Source organism: Adiantum capillus-veneris, chromosome 15, assembly GCF_014529385.1.
Source record: "Adiantum capillus-veneris isolate H3 chromosome 15, ASM1452938v2, whole genome shotgun sequence".
NCBI classification, from domain to species: domain Eukaryota; kingdom Viridiplantae; phylum Streptophyta; class Polypodiopsida; order Polypodiales; family Pteridaceae; genus Adiantum; species Adiantum capillus-veneris.
The window spans coordinates 121,044,755-121,062,041 of NC_140945.1; the positions used below are offsets into that span (position 1 = coordinate 121,044,755).

The 17,287-nt window shown below is 44.7% G+C and overlaps 1 protein-coding gene across 5 annotated transcripts in view; it reads right to left on the reverse strand.

Moving 5' to 3' along the window:
* Positions 1–550: 550 nt before the first annotated feature.
* LOC147441400 (SUPPRESSOR OF ABI3-5-like) overlaps positions 551–17,287 on the reverse strand; it is a 28,455-nt gene continuing 11,718 nt past the window's right edge. For all 5 annotated transcript variants that reach the window (XM_086483049.1, XM_086483047.1, XM_086483048.1 and 2 more), the window contains 7 exons: positions 3,184–3,322; positions 2,755–2,842; positions 2,584–2,675; positions 2,442–2,510; positions 2,135–2,317; positions 1,884–2,061; positions 551–1,807 (listed from right to left, as the gene is read on the reverse strand). In XM_086483049.1, the coding sequence (XP_086339175.1) occupies positions 843–1,807; positions 1,884–2,061; positions 2,135–2,317; positions 2,442–2,510; positions 2,584–2,675; positions 2,755–2,842; positions 3,184–3,322 (1,714 nt within the window). In that variant the 3' untranslated portion in view covers positions 551–842. The remainder of the gene's footprint in view (positions 1,808–1,883; positions 2,062–2,134; positions 2,318–2,441; positions 2,511–2,583; positions 2,676–2,754; positions 2,843–3,183; positions 3,323–17,287) is intronic.

Below are 17,287 nucleotides of genomic sequence, written 5' to 3' on the forward strand. Positions count from 1 at the left end.
AAGCAAAGGAATCAAAACAACGGTGCGAATTCATCTCTATATGCAAATAGCATTTTCAACGTGCGATACCACATAGCTTCGACCCCCCAGTAAATGGAATTCCACATACAAATCCCATCCATTGGAAACCTCATCCTGTACTTGGCATAAGGCACATGAAGCTGTAACGGAAGTTGCCAAACACGACATCGTAATGATAGAAAAACAGGCTCCTCTAGTAGATATCTTGTATTGCAGAAACTAATGACCATAGAAACTAAACCGAGTCCACGGAAGTCCACTCCATGTCCTCTCAAAAAACAATAAAAGAATAGAGAGGAGGCCCATCATGTGCATAGCTTGTGCACAGAGAGAGAGAGAGAGAGAGAGAGAGAGAGAGAGAGAGAGAGAGAGCGCATCACTTTCTGACTGAATAGCATAAATACATTGCAAAAATCCGCTCCCAACAACGAGACAGTGAGCAACAAATAAAGTGCAGCACCAAGTGACAAACAGCGGTTCAATTTACAGTAGTGCCTGGATGGGATAAAATTGCCAGCGGCACTCGACAAAAAGGAACATTGAAGATACATTGAATACTTGAAGAGATTGCAAACCTTTACAAAGTGCCGCTCGGAAGGGCAGCTTACAAAGTGCTGCTCGGAAGGGCAGCACCCCTCGGCTCGTGCTTGTTTCCCTTCTTTGGGTGGGGAGGGACCTTTTTTTGTGTGTGAGTGTGTTTGAGGGAGGGGAAGGGGCACAAACCATTGACGAGATTGAAGGCACTCGTGGCACTCGTTAGGCCACAAATTAGCACAATGAGAGGCCCCCTTGTTGATCTGTTTCTTTCAGCTGCCATGTTCCTATAGCCTGCCTGAGGGGGCCTCCGTAAACCTTCGCCTTCCTCCAGTGGCTACGGGAGCATCCACCTTTTTGAGAACTGCGTCTTCATGACGAGCCCTCCCTGTGCTTTCAGACGAATAGCCACCGCTAAAAGCATTACCTACGACCTGTGAGCTGAAACCTGTTACATCTTTTGAACGTATGACACCTTCCAGCTTCTTTGCTGATATTGCACCCCCGAAACCACCCATTTCATCTCTGGAGTGTATCACACCTTCAAATTTCTTGGCCATGCCCATTCCACCCAGCTCATCTCTTGAACGTATGACCCCTTCCAGTTTCTTAGTTGCCGCCGGTGTCCCAAATCCACTTGTTTTCGCAGGAGTATAGGATGCCAGCAGAGCTTCCTCTGGTGCTGCTTTGTTGACTGTCTGTTTGGTATGTATCACACCTTGGATTTTCTTCGGGACTGCTGTCGGAGTGATAGAAGCACCTGATGCTATGGTAGCGGCGGCGGCTTTGGTGGGAGTACTCTTTGATTTTTCATCATTCAAGGATGTCTTCGACGTACTTTGATCAAGCTGTGTGCCCTCCTTATTTTGCTTCCACATTGCAGCCATCCCACCAATCTTTGTCTTACTCGATGGCAAAAGAGCCTTCCGTGATTTTTCTTTCTTCATGGAGGCATTGGCAGCAGTGGCAGCTGCTTTCACCGCTTCTGCAAGTCCACCCTTTGCATCGTGCTCCACAGAAGTGGTTGAAGGGGGAGCCGAAATGACAGCCTTTCGGATTGTGGTTGCATCTTTAGACTTAACAGTTGTATTCGCTTTAAAGCTTGCGGATTGCTGATTAGTAGCAGCATCTTTAGTCCTTGCTGTCACGTGTGTGTTACTGGCGTCCACCTCTTGTCCTGCATACGGTTCATACTGTTGTGTCTCCTGGTTGTATGTATACCATACGCCATGGTTCCCATCATAGTACAAGCCTTCAGAAAAGCAGAATGGCAGTGTTATGCAAACTCGAACAAACCTAGGGGTTGGACTTTCCTACACAACTCTTACCACGATGGCCATCATAATAAAACCCCGAAGCAGCATCATAGTAATAACCCGAAGCTTCATCCCACACAAAACCAGCTTGTGGTGCAGCATTGGTTTCAGCCACGCCACCCTCGGTTGCTCCACCATCCTTTGATTGGTCAGGGTTGTACTCCTTAGGTGCCCACCCCACAGCATCATACTAAAAGCGGTTCTGTTACGTTAATAGCAATCCAAAAGAACAGAAAGGAGCAGAAAAGGTTCACTTTTCAGACCTGTTGAGCAAAAGTGGCAGCTTCAATGGCAGCCGCAGCAAGGCTGTTGCTAGCTTGCATATTTGAAGAGGAAGACAAGCCGGGTCCATACGTACTCTTAGCATAAGCCACCCTTAAGGGCTGGCCATTCTTATCCAATGTAGTTCCATTGCTTGCTTCTAATGCTTTTGTTGCATCTTCCACCTTCAAAAGAGCACGGAGGATGTTGATCATAACAGCAAAATCAGGAGTTTCCAAGTGGGCTCAATGCTCATTTAGGTCTCTGTTCCTTCTAAAGGAAGACTATTTTTCATCATCTTAGGCATACCGAATGAAAGTGAGCAAATGCAAAACCCTTTGAAATGTGTGTAAATTTATCTCTAACAAGCCGGAGGTCCTGCAGTACACACAAGTAGGTAAGCATTGGATTTTCCTTGATGCTATTAACCACATCACCATTTATTAGCCACCTTCAGTGGAGCATATTTAGAGAACTCATAATGTAGAATCTCCTCATTGACATTTTCATCCAGCCCCCGAACAACCAGTACATGAGTAGGCCCTACAACGAAAATAAGCACATTTGAGTAGGTTCAAATTTTTATGATAACACATTGGAGAAGCAGCTGGCATATACAAACCTGCTTCTGATCCCTTCTTCCCTAATGCAGAAGGTACAACTGTTGAAACATCTGCAGGAGGAGCATCATCGGTTCGCCCTTCATTGCACTATACGCCAGAATTGAAAGCAAACCCTTTAAATACAATCCTCCACATTTAATTGAACCCACCTGCAACTAGACTACTGATAGCCTTGTAGGCACCTACGAACCCCTCAATCATAGCAATTAATCTGACCTCAGCTTAGTGATGGTAGGCTTAGCTGGGACCAAAAAACCCCTTGAAGTGGTGGCAATTGATCTAAACTCAAACTTGGCATCTGGCTCGACTCAAAGCTAAGAACCCAGTGTTCAAAAATGCTGCCTCCCTCATGCTGGCACAGCACCCTATCTTCCCAATGCAATAAAATGATAATCAATGCCGTCCCCATCAGCTGGGGCCAGTGTTACCTGAAAGCATGAAGTTCTTCTTGCAAAATTCACACAGCCACAGACTAAGCACATCCAATCTACTGCAGATGCGGTAATGCTGCCATTGGTAGCGCCCACATCAGCTTGAGGCCCTCCAACCCCACCAGTTGGCTTGCTACTGATAAGTGCAAACACGAGAATCAAAACAACAATGTAAGTTATCCACTGTTGTACCTGCCCAAAATTTTGCTGAAAACTAAACCTTCCAACACCTACCTTTGCAAGTGGCTACGTGCGTGCGTGCGTGCGTGTGTGTGTGTGTGTGGAGAGAGAGAGAGAGAGAGGCAGGGGCCTACTTGGCTGACAATAAAAGAAGATTGGCATGGTGAAATCAAAACAGAGACTCATTTTGAAAAACCAGTAGTGGTTATCTGAAGCAAAAGTGCAAGAAGGTCCCAGCATACACGGTATAAAGCAAAGCCAAAGGAAGTCAAAGTACCACCAAATCACATCCTATTTAGGGAATTAAAACAGGTCAAACCATTCTCAGCAAGATTAAGCAGGCCTAAAAGGCTTTCCCTAATTTCACTTTACTAAATGCTTGAGTATAGCATAGTTAGAAATTCAAAGCCAGACACAAATGACAATGTTAAATCTCATGCATAGCATCCATTTCCTCACAGCCATGTAATCCTTCAAAGGCCCAGACAGTTAAGGAAGTCAAACCAGCACCTATGCAACAGTCTAACAGGCCATCAAGGCATTGCCAGGACCAAAAATTATTGCAAGGTTCAAAAGAGAAGATGTCCTGTGAAGATAATGGAGTAATCCACTAGAATAGACTTGCTTTAAAAGAGCCAAAAGACCAGTAGTGCAGAGAGGTAGAACCTCTAGAAAAGGAGTCCCAAAAAAAGGAAACCTCTTTTTATTCCTAAGTAAGGCTACAAAGTAAGGATGCCGTTCTTTTTTTAAAGTTAAAAACCATGAACAGAGTCACCAGAAAAGATCAGAAAAAAAGGTCAAAGTTTAGATAAGACAACCAATATCTTCTTTTATTTTGAGAGTGAGAGCAGTAGCTTTCACACAATTTTAATTTGTCAAGAGCTCCAAATGTCACAAACTGGTGACGTGGCTGGTCCCTGGACACGCTTTGAGTGGGGCAGCAGATACACACACACACACCCACCCCGGCTGGCAGCACCGAGAAACGCGGGAAGGATGCTGACGTGGCGATTCCAGGTTTCACGTCGTGATTCCCACTGACAGGCTGACATTGTATGCGTACGGAAATTCCGTGATTTGCGGGCAGCTGTATGGAAAATGCTTTTATGCAAGCTAATTGAGAAGCTTTTGCGAATAAATGCTTTATTTTACAAGCTTTTAAAGTTGGCAGCTTTTGGGGCTCTGCTTTTGGGCATCCCTTGTAACCTTTAAATACGTGGGCAAGGCCCTCACCACTCAGAGCATCTGGACGCAGAGTCTGAGAGTGAGAACCCTCCCACTCTCTTGTACTTTGAACATAGATTAATACAAAAAGAAATAGCGAAAGGGGCGCCAATCTTTGGGGCCAATATCTCTAGGCACGGAACTCCGCCGGGCCGTGTTGAATCAATTGTGAACTGTGAACTGTTTTGAAGTGAATCTCTGCTGTGTCGCGGTAGAATCTTGACTTGGGAGTGTCCAAGTTTGTTACAGTGGTATCATAGCGCGGTTGATTTCTCTTCTACCGGGAAATCCGACCCTTTTCTCGCGGCACTTATGGATTCCAACAACAAACAATCGACTTCCTCTATATCTAGTGATGCGGGAGGAGATCACGAAGAAGATTCTCACAAAGAGTACGGCCCGCCTCGGTCTACTCAGATGGAAATTGAAGAGATGGAACGTCAACAATTGGTTGACGATGTGACCAAGATGATGATCAATCTTGCGAAGGATCCGAAATTTGCAAAATTTTTGATTCAAACATCCTTTGACGAAGTGCACTCCCAGTGGCAGAAGGCCACAGAGCCACCCCTCAAACCGGCACTCAAGAAACCTCCTATTCCGAGGATGTTTATAGAGCGAGCATTGGAAGAGGTGGTTGATACACGGATTACTCAGCTTTTTTACACGAACAATAAAGCTAAAAAGCACGACAAAAAGCAGAAGAAAGGAATTGACTTCCCAATTATTTGGGTCGTCAATCTACTTTTGCCTCAGCAAGAAAGCAGAAGAAGCGTGTCAGATTTGAAGGAGTATCCACTTCTTCTTCTTCTTACAATTCTTCTAGCTCTTCTGACTCGGGCGAAGAAGACAGAAAAGAGAAAAAGCAAAGCTTTGGAAAGGGCGGGCAAAGAAGCCTAAATTTCGCCCAATTTCTAACGGTTCTATAGAGGACTCGTCTTCAGATAGTTCGGACTCCGACGATCACAAATTTTACGCCAAAAAGAAGCATTTTTATAAAGCCAACCAATATGACTTCGTCGAGGATAAAAGCAAGAAAGTTCAAGAATTTAAAGAAGGTGGACAGTCAATTAAGTTTGACACTTTCTCTGGATTCCGAGATGCTTCAAGGGCTTTAGCCCTTCATACAGCAGTTTGATATAGCTTTCTCTGGAGGGCATTACTCAGAGCACTCCAAGATTCGGAGGGCTACTTCTTTCTTCAAGGGAAATGCTCGAACATGGTGGTCCCACCTTCTATTGAACAAGAAAGCGCCAGTTAAATGGCTGAAATTTAAAAGGCTTTTTATTTGTTCTTGGCTGACTCGGGAGTAGAACGAGATATACGAACTGCTTGGAATCATCTACAGATGACCAAGAGAGATTCTTTGGACGCATATTGCGAGAGAATTTGGAGCTCTTTTCTACCAGCCTCTTCATTTAAGAAGATCTCGTTTAAAGAACAGATTGAGCGGTTTTGCTGCGGACTTCCTACGGAGATCCGAGATCACTGCTTAGAGCAAAAGTCAGATTCTATTCAAGAATCGATGGGGTTTTGCCATACATTCAAGCAGTCTGACTTACCCCACTGAAGAGATCATGACTCAAAAAACCGAACAGACTTCTAATAATGGAAGTAGACAGAAGAAGAGCCCCCAAGACAAGAAAGATAAGGATGCACGACCCCGGCTCACTCTTCGGGAGAAGGGCCAGCTACATCAAAGAGGGGAAGTGTTTTGGATGCGGGGAACATGGGCACATCTGCGCAAAGTGTCCTAAAAAGGCACAGAAAGAACAAGATGAAGAAAGGCCAGAGAGTTCGAAAGCAGTTGAGGAACGTGGACGAAAAGGCAAGATGAAAGCAGGCTTGGTTCCAGATTGCATGGATACTGACCCAAGCACGATTTATGAAAGTACAGAACTTTGCCGAGCTTGCGGCAAAGTGAAAGATCAAGAAGCCCAGATTTTCTTTGATGGAGGAGCCAAGGCCAACTTCATTTCACCTGAATTGGCGACGCGGCTCAAGATTACACCCGATCGGATGGGAGCACAAGCAGAGGTAGTTCTAGCGGCACCAGGCAGGGACGTGGCCATTACACCTGTCATTGGCAAACTTCGGTTGCATTGCCAGGGGTATTTGGGGCAAGAGGACTTCTACATAATGCCCTTGGAAGGTTGTGATGTTCTCCTTGGTACCATAAGAACAACGCCGTGGTCGATTATCGTGCAAAAAAAGCAAAATTGACTACTGAAAAGGGCCAAACAATTGTACTTGATGTGAAAGTTAAGGACGAGTCTGTCCCTATTGTATCGGCTTCGGCCGTTTCCAAATTAATGAAATCCAATCTATTTGTTTACTCCATCTTTTTGAAAGAGTTAAATGATGATCATAGGACAAATATGTCTGAACTTGATAAAGAACGCCAAGATTTTCTCCACACTCATGCCAATTGCTTTCTTGAGGGCTTGCTAGGCGAGTTGTCACCAACTCGTCCTGAGGATCATACCATTGATCTGATACCTGGAATCACACCACCGAACCGGCCACCTTACCGAGTGAGCCGAGCCTAGAATGAAGAGATTATGAACCAAGTGAAAGACCTCTTGGAAAAGGGTCTTATCCAGCCGAGTACTTCACCTTACTGCTCTCCAGTGTTGTTGGTTTTGAAGAAAGACGGATCTTGGAGAATGTGCATTGACTATAGAGCTCTCAACAAAATCACCATCAAGAACAGATTTCCGATTCCTAGGATCGATGATATACTAGACCAACTACACGGATCCTCTTGTTTCAACACGATCGATTTGACCTTTGAAGAGCGGATATTATCAGATCCGAATCACGCCGGGGGATGTCTACAAGGCTGATTTTCGGACGACCTTCGGTTTATTTGAATTTTTGGTGATGCCTTTTGACCTTACCAATGCTCTAGCGACCTTTAACCGAATGATGGACAGGATTTTCAGAGAGTACAGATCTTTTGTCGGCACTCTCTTTGATGACATTATTGTCTTCTCCAAGGATGAGGCAGAGCATAGAGAATATCTGCTACAGGTCTTTCAGGCACTACGAGATCACAAGGTGGTGATTAATGCAAAGAAGAGTGATTTTTTCCTACCAAAGATACACTTTTTGGGACACATCGTCTCAGCAGCAGGGGTGCAGATGGACCCGGCCAAGATTGAGACAATACGTGATTGGCCCGATTTGAAGAATGTCCATGAAGTTAGAAGCTTCTTGGGCTTATGTTCTTACTACCAGCGGTTCGTTTGCAGAGGTTGCTTCCCCTTTGCATTTGTTGACACAGAAAGGAGTCCCTTTATCGTGGGGACCCACAAAGGTGACTGCCTTTCAGACATTGAAAGAGAGATTGACTACAAGACCAGTTTTGACTTTGCCGGATTTGCAGAAGTCATTCGAAGTATATTGTGATACTTGTGGTCGTAGTCTGGGTGGTCTTAATCCAAGAAGGCCATGTCATTGCCTATGAGAGCCGATTGTTTTCAAGGTCGGAATTGAAAACGATGTTGTGCGTTACAGAGCCGTTGAGGGACAAGGTTCTAACTGAATGTCACTGTCCACCATTTACGGGTCACCGCGGCATTGATACCACCTTGAAAGGTGTGGAGAGATACTTCTTTTGGCCCAGACTCGAGAAGGACGTGGACGATTTTGTACGCAGTTGCTTGGTATGCCAGAAGGTCAAGTTTGACAGGCATAAAGCACAGGAATTGTTACAACCTTTACCCATTCCCAACCGCCGGGCGGAACGTATTGCAATGGATTTCATTTTTGATCTCCCAAGACTAACAGTGAGCACGATGGTATCTGGACTATTATTGACAGATTTAGCAAGCAAGCTCATTTCATTCCAGTGAAGGAGACAGTCAAGCCGGATCACTTATTAAGATTACATGGCATGCCTGAGACAATTGTCTCTGACAGAGATCCCCGATTCACGAGTTTGTTTTGGAAGGCTATTGTCACGTGCACATCTAACCCTATGTGTACGTGGACAAGCTACTTCATGACATGGGTTCAGTTCAATTCAATCAACCTAGATTAGGAAGTGTTCTGGCACTTTTGTGAGTCTGTTCGTAGACCGTGCATGCCCAGACACTTAGAGTAGATGCATATCCTCTAGTTGCACACAGCATGATCATCAGAACCCATCAGGAGCATTTTTACAATGCATAGACCTATTTTCCCTATTTTGGCCAATTTTCACTTATTATTTTTAGATGACTTTTGTTGGGAACTAGGTTGGGCAATTTTGACAAGAAAGTATATAAAGAAACTTAGCGCTAGCACTTTCTTACACAAGAGGTAGCAGGAGCACTTGCTCAACAGGCACCTTCTCAGCAAGACCCCCAACAAATGAACCCTAGCTTTTTGCATGACAAACAAGACCTATTGTTTTTGCATGACAAACCAAGCCTAGCGTTTTTCAACATTACAGAGCTTCCAACGTTTTGAATACTGATCAACCACGGCGACAGCAGTACAGTAGACCCTACCGTTTGCAGATTCTCCCCACAGAACCTCAAATCAGCCTAGCGTTTTTGGATCAGTCAGATCTTCGCAACAGAACCACAAGAGGAACCAGCGTTTTCAGTTTGTAGCAGTCAGACATCGCAAAAGAAGTCCCGAACCTCGCAGATCTCACCTTCCCGCAGCAGATCCTCGCCGCACGGTTAGATCCATTGAAGTTTGCAGATTCAGCCCGGAAATCGCAGATTTCAGCATCTGCGTTTTCAGCGCGTCGTCGCTGCATCGTCGTCATCGCCGTCATCACCGACATGGAGTCACAATTCAGCAGATAAAGATTTTTAGATTTCAGCCATTAGCATTTTCAGATTTCAGCCCGTCTCGTCGTCGTCGACACCGTCGGCTAAGTCCAAGCATTGTAGAGATTTATGCAATCAATAGTAGACCGCTCTCGCCATAGAGAGTGGGGCCTTCGGAGGAGGGTTTGACAACATTCTAGTGTCATATTCTTCTCTCTCTATCTCTCAGTCTCATGCACCTTCATTCACAGTGTTCACCACTTTGTTTGTATCCATTGCACTCTCTCACTAAAGGAAAGGAAGGCTCTCCCTTCCATAAGTAAAAGGAACCTTGAGCACAGTTCGGAGAACTCATCTTGAGCAAAGTTCAACATTCACTTCCGCTGCACCTTACAGCTATTTGGGAGAATATTGGCACATGGCTACAGTTCTCGTCATCTTTCCACCCGCAGACAAATGGGCAATTTGAGATTGCAAATTCAGTCGTACTAGATTTATTGAAGTCCTACATCTCAGATCTAGAGATTCAATGGGAACAGTATTTGCCCTTGGTGGAATTTGCCTACAATAACACGATTCACTCTTCGACGGGGAAGGCGCCATTCGAGATTATTGAAGGTGCTCCGAAGGTTCCACCCTTCTTAAGCATGAAAGATAAGATTTTTGAAGCCGACCAATACACGAGGGACTTGGACACAGCTTTTGCCAAGGTCCAAGAGGCTTTACAGAAATCTCAGGAAAGACACAAAAAGGCAGCAAATCGACATCGTCGCGATTTGAAATTAAAGGAGAACGATTGGGTGCTCTTACGTTTTGAGAAAGCACGCCTGAGAAAGAAAAAGGGAAAGGAGCGGCTTTTTCCAAAGCTTAGCATGAGATACTATGGACCTTTCCAGATAAAAGAAAAGATAAATGATGTCTCCTTTAGATAGAAGTTGCCCAGTACTTGGAGGATTCACAATGCTTTTCATGTGAGTCTCCTAAAGCCTTTTAAAGGCGATGTGCCCGATGATGGGGAGCCAGATGAGCAACCCGAAGTGGAGGAAAACTCGTTCCAAAACAAATATTGGCACATAAAGATAGAAAGATTAAAGGTAAAGCGATAAGGCGGTTCTTGGTTAAATTCGAGAACTATCCCGCATTGGATGCGAAGTGGATGGAGGAGGACCTGGCAGATACTCCTCAGATTGTGAATCTTTACCTTGAAGCATTCGGTTTAGAACCCTGATTTCAGCTTGGGCGGAATTTGGTGCGGCGGGGCTTGCACAAGAGGGGAGTCACTTCGCTCCCTTGTCAACAGATTGCCCCGAATTTTGATAATAGTCACTGATGTCCCTAATAGATTTCAAGGATAATGTGGGCTGACAGTATTCTGTTGTAATGACTTTAAGATTTGAAATTCCCGATAATATGATATTGATTTGTACTTGACTTGTTTAAGTGCAGGAACTGATAGACGAAATGACTGCAGCATTTTGGTATGATAAAATCTCTATAGACATGATTGCAATAAGGATTAGTTAATCGGGCATCTGTGAGGTCCCGACTGGATCTAGATGCGATTGCTAAATATGTTGCCGATTAATCATGGTCTGAGATTCGAATGAATTTTTGAATGTAATTTGTCCTGTGATGTGACCGTCGATTGGTATACTGTGTTTTCCTAGTGCGTCGGAACTAACAGTCAGTGTCTGCTAAGACAGTTTATGGCCTCTGTCTGTCCAGGGCGATTACAATGCTTTCAAGAGGGGGGTATGTCACAAACTGGTGACTTGGCTGGCCCTTGGACACACTTTGAGTGGGGCAGCAGATACACACACACACCCCAACTGGCAGCATCGAGAAACGCGGGACGGATGCTGACGTGGCAATTTCGAGTTTCACGCCATGATAACACGTACGGGAATTCCGTGATTTGCGGATAGCTGTACAGAAAATGCTTTTACGCATGCTGAAAACTCTACGCAAGCTAATTGAAAAGCTTTTGGGAATAAATGCTTTATTTTACAAGCTTTTAAAAGTTGCAGCTTTTAGGGCTCTGCTTTTGGGCATCCCTTGTAACCTTTAAATACGTGGGCAGGGCTCTCACAACTCAGAGCATCTAGACGCAGAGTCCGAGAGTGAGAACCCTTCCACTCTCTTGTACTTTGAACACAGATTAATACAAAAAGAAATACCGAAAGGAGCGCCAGTCTTTGGGGCCAATGTGAGGATTCTAAGTACTAATCCTTTATTAAGTACTTAAATTCATGATTAAGACTTAAGAAACTGAACTGAACTCAAAGAAAGACTCAGAAGACTCTGTGTTTGATTGATTGAACTGTTGAAAACTGAGTACAATAGGCTCCTTATATAGGAGACGAAGAGACATAAATGAAAAGACACGTCTCATGGTGAAGAGACGCGACTTTAGACGTAAAGACACATCCTTTCGGCGAAGAGCTGCAACCATTGGGCGAAGAGTCGTACCCATAGAGCGAAGGGGTGTGACCAGTCGTGGTGTGGCTTTTGGCGAAGAGGCACGTCTCTTGGGCGAAGGGTCGTGACCATCCAAGCGCAGGGGTCCTGCTTGGCATGGCACTTTGCGTATCTGCAACTAGGAGTAGATGTAATACTGCAACATAGTCACAATCGTGACATTCCCTCCCTCTTTAAATAAAACCCAAGGTAGTTGTAGAAACTCCGGGAAGAAGGAAATGTATTGTTGTAGTGCTTCTGCATCCAAAGCTCTTTCTGTTAAGTCCCATGTCATGGCACTGTTATTGACCATGACTATTTTTCCAAACTGAAAACTGATCATATCTGCAACTTGATAAGTGCCTTTGTCAAAGTCATTTGTAACTTCGAGCTTTGTCCAAGAAAAGATTGAATCTGTATCTGCTTCGAGTGAAATTATTGGTAAACTGACTTGAGTTTTCTATTGAGTGATGACCATTGGCTGGAAATCTATAATGTATTCTATTGGTTTGTTTGGAACAGTAAAATTCTCCTGAAGGGATGTCGTAGATTCAGACAGAGTAGTGTTTAAAGGAATATCCATCTGTAAAGGTTTATCTGTGGAACAAATTGTGTCCAACAATTCAGTTGCAACGACTAAAGTCGTGTTGCAAGAGTCTGTATCTGTTTTATCCTTTGCATCGTTGAAGGCAAGGAATGGAGTCTTCAAGTTTGAAAAATTATCATTCACCATAGCATCTGTTATCTGTTTAGAGACAAAGACTGTATTCTGCAAGGGCGGTGACGAGGCGAATTTTCCTGCCTAGATTCGGTCAAAGAAGGGTTTATGTGCTTGTTGGTTGTCACATAAGAATTGGAATCTTCTCACTGCCATGTCGAACCACCGAGACTTTAAGAGAGCATCTTGCATTGCACTAGCGTTGCCCGAAAGAGGTAATTTAACACATGTGCGGGGGGAAAAGAGGGAAAAATCTTGGGGATTTCATTCATTCTCTTCTTCCATACAACACACGTGCGGGTTGTCGAGGGGGGTACGCTGAGCGAAGAGACTAAGTGGTCTGCATAACCCACGGGAGGAGGAAAAAAATTTGCTCTGATACCACCATGAGGATTCTAGGTACTAATCCTTTATTAAGTACTTAAACTCATGATTAAGACTTAAGAAACTAAACTGAACTCAAAGAAAGACTCAGAAGACTCTGTGTTTGATTGATTGAACTGTTGAAAACTGAGTACAATAGGCTCCTTATATAGGAGACGAAGAGACATAAATGAAAAGACACGTCTCATGGTGAAGAGACGCGACTTTAGACGTAAAGACACATCATTTCGACGAAGAGCTACAACCATTGGGCGAAGAGTCGCACCCGTAGAGCGAAGGGGTGTGACCAGTCGTCGAAGGGGTGTGGCTTTTGGCGAAGAGGCACGTCTCTTGGGCGAAGGGTCGTGACCATCCAAGCGCAAGGGTCCTGCGTGGCATGGCACTTTGCGTATCTGCAACTAGGTGTCACAAAACGGGAGCGTACACGAGCACTTAGAAATCTGAAAAATAAAATACTTTGCAAATGTGAGAGAAGGGAGAAGATCGACACAGTATTGGGGACGGCTGGTCCCCCCCCCCCCCCCCGTCAAGAGTATTCTTTATTCAGGGAGAATTCGTATACAAGCACTAGAACCCGAGGAAACCCCTCCGTTCTGTAATCTTAGACCCGAAGGTTGTTCTTTCCCGTAAGGGACTTAAGCACGAGGCCGTACTTTCCCGCAAGGGACTTAGACGCGAAGCCGTACTTCCCGTGAGGGACTTCCCGTGTAAGGGAGATTCCTGCAAAATAAACCACACCAAAACAATACTCGCGATGTGTAATCAACAAATTATACCTGTTGCTCCTTGCTCGAGAAAGCGACTTCCGCACTCCATCGGCACACGAACACTTGCAGATTCTCGTCGCCAGCACTTGCTCCAGAATCCCTAGCGCTTCAGACTTCTGCTGCTCCTTGCCTTCTTCCAAAAACTGAACGCTGGCTGCCTTTTTATAGGCCCGTGCTCCCGGCAGAATTAGGGCATAAAAGCAGAAGCTCTGGCGCTTCTAGAGAGAGGAGAGAGAAAGCTCGTTGTTTCTGGCACTTCTAGAGAGGAGAGAGAAAGCTCGCTGTTTCAGCCTTGCGTAGCTTATTAGCGCTTGGTTTTTAACGTGGGCTTTTTTAGAATAGCCTTGCTTTATTTTATTATAAGAGGGCTGGTCACTTAAAAGTGACCGGCCACTTTATAAAATAAAGTGTGAACCTGTTCAAACTTTAAAAACTCACTCAGTTAGTGAAAACAATGCTACACGAACACATTCCAGGCATCCCCGGGTGTAGAACACGGACACAAATGAAATGCAGACACAGACTCCTCGCGGGAAAGCATTTGCCCTCCCGCGAATGTTCCTGCTTTTCGTAAAAAGCTTCTTTGAACCCATCTTTATTCTTGTGCTTGCGTTCTTACGCGTATTTTCTTACTCAGTTCGGATTTCGTCCTTAGCCTACGAAATGCCCCCTTATGGATGCACCCGTCACCCATCATGTGACGCATCAGGGGCACTCGTAACCCGGCTCTTTCCACCGAACTTACGGAAACTCCTTCGCGATGTTTACCGTCACCCATCAAATGACACATCAGAGTTGTTCGTTCTTGATGGCACTTCCTGTAGCTACAATCTTTTAACAGTTCTTAGTGTACACAATACAATATCCTAGAAAAAGAGATTAATCATTAAAAAAATTAAGAAAATAGTCCAATTAGCAACATCCCTCTGGCTTCTAAACATGACCTCAACTGTAGTGCTTGGACATATACCTCCAGTATCTCAGGATAAGCTGCTAATTCCTCCTACGTCATCCACTGCGCATCTAAAATTCGAATAGTTCTTAAACTTAACCAAATACTTCCGTGTTATTTTTCCGGACTTGAGGGGCCGCTCCTAATGACTTACTATCTGCTCTGGTTGGAGTATTTCTTCTGTTTCCTCAACCTCAGGAGGTTCCTCAACACTTGGCTGCCTCGGAGGCGGTCCCACATATGGCCGGAGTAACTGACATGGAAGGCATTATGGATCCTCCAATTAGGCAGTAGCGCTAATCGGAAGGTTACATCATTCACTTGCTCAGTGATCTTAAACGGCCCATAATAACGGGTAGAAAGTTTTACCACCTTCCCCTTATGAGACGCTTGTTTCTTAAGTCTTGCCTTCTCAAACTTGAGTAAGACTAACTGTCCGACTGTTAAGTCTAGATTCCTCCTGTACTTGTCTACAGCTTTCTTATGCTTTTCCTGAGAGCGTAGAATAGCTCTCCTGACTTTCCCGTAGGCTGTGTCCAAATCCCGGACAAATTCATCTGCTGCAAAGATCTTATCCTTAGTTAAAAGGATCGGTGGAAGCAAAGGCTTACCATAGAGAATCTCAAAAAGTGCTTTCCCCATCGATGAGTGTATGGTATTGTTATACGCATACTCGACAAGAGGCAAATATTTCTCCCAGTCAGATTGCCGGTCTGACACATAAGCTTTTAACATATCCAATACTGTGGAATTGGCTATCTCACTTTGCCCGTCCGTTTGAGGATGGTAGGCATATGAAAAATTCAACTTCGTACCAAGATTATCCATCAAGGCACGCCAAAAATTTCCTGTCATGCGAGGATCTCGATCACTCACAATAGACTTAGGCATTCCATGATGCTTAAAGATCTGTGCCAGAAAAACCCTGGCCATATGATCTGCTTTGATCGTTTTCTTGACTGGTATAAAGTGTGCTTGCTTGCTAAACCTGTCCACAATGGTCCAGATCGCGTCATTTCCAGTCTGAGTTCTAGGGAGGTCCATGATGAAGTCCATGGCAATACTTTCCCAAGGTTCATTAGGCACAGGCAATGGTTGTAGCAACCCAGGCGTCTTATGCCGATCATACTTCACTTTTTGGCAAACCAAGCATTCCTTGACATACTTATCAATGTCTGCTTTAAGGCTAGGCCAAAAGAAATATCTTTCCATTGCTAAGGTCGTAGGGAGAATACTCTGATGACCCGCATAAGGCGAAGCGTGTGCTTCATCCATAATCTTCTTTCTTAATGGTTCCGCCACACATATGGCCTGATGGTGGTAGAGATAACCGTCCCGAATGGAATAGGGAAACTCGTTCTCTTTCCGATGTAGCTTTCCCCAAACGGTGGAGAAGTCTGGATCATTCGGATACAAATCCGGTAGTGCTTCTAATTCTTGGTGATACACCAAAGTGATAGCGTTCACCCTTGGCCGCCTAGACAATGCGTTCGCGACCACATTCTTACTCCCAGCCGTGTGAAGGATCTGGAAGTGAAACATAGACAAAAAGTTTGCCCATCTCATCTGCTTCTCAGATAGTTTCCTTTGCGTAAGAAAATACCGCAAACTCTGGTGATCAGTCTTGATCACAAAATCTGCTCCTAGAAGATAGTGCTTCCAGTTGGATAAGGCGTGAATCACAGCCGTGAGTTCCTTTTCGTAGGTTGATGCATGCAACTCTGCATCCTTAAGCCATCTGCTTTCGTAGGCCACTGCATGGCCTTCTTGGTTTAACACTGCTCCGATGCAATCGCCTGAAGCATCGCAGTGAACCTCAAATGGTTTCCTTAAGTCAGGCACTATCAAAATAGGTCCATGGCTTAGCAAGTACTTGAGCCGATCAAAAGCTCCTTGTTGTCTCGATCCCCATCTGAAAGGAATCTTCTTCTTTGTCAAATCATGAAGTGGTCCTGCTACATGGGCAAATCCTCGGACAAACCTTCGATAATACGAACATAATCCCAGGAAGCTACGTACATCATGTACCGTAGTGGGAATAGGCCAATCTTCTACCACTCGGATCTTGGCAGGATCCATACTCACTTGATTGTGAGAGACTATATGGCCTACATAGTGTATCTCTGAGAGAAAGAACTCGCTCTTCTTTGCATTCACATGCAACTCATGCTTTCGTAATTCTTGAAACACTAGGTCCAAGTGCATCCGATGTTCCTCTTCTGACTTAGAGAAGATGAGTATGTCGTCAAAGAATACTCCCATAAAAGATCGATACGGGCTGAAAATGCGGTCCATCCTGCGATTGAACGTCCCAGGAGCATTGGTCAAGCCGAAAGGCATTACCAAAAATTCATATAGTCCAAAGGTTGTGCGGAAAGCAGTCTTATGGACATCCTCAGGGGCGATCCGTATCTGATGATACCCACTCTTTAAGTCTATGCGACTAAAGACACTTGCACCCTGCAACTTATCAAGTATGTCATCAATCCGAGGGATCAGAAAGCGATTCTTGATCGTGACCTTGTTTAAAGACCTATAGTCTATGCACATTCGAAACGTGTCATCTTTCTTCTGCACCAGTAGAACTGGAGAGCAGTAGGGTGAAGCACTTGGCCGTACTAACCCTTTCTCTAGAAGCTCGTTGACTTGCTTC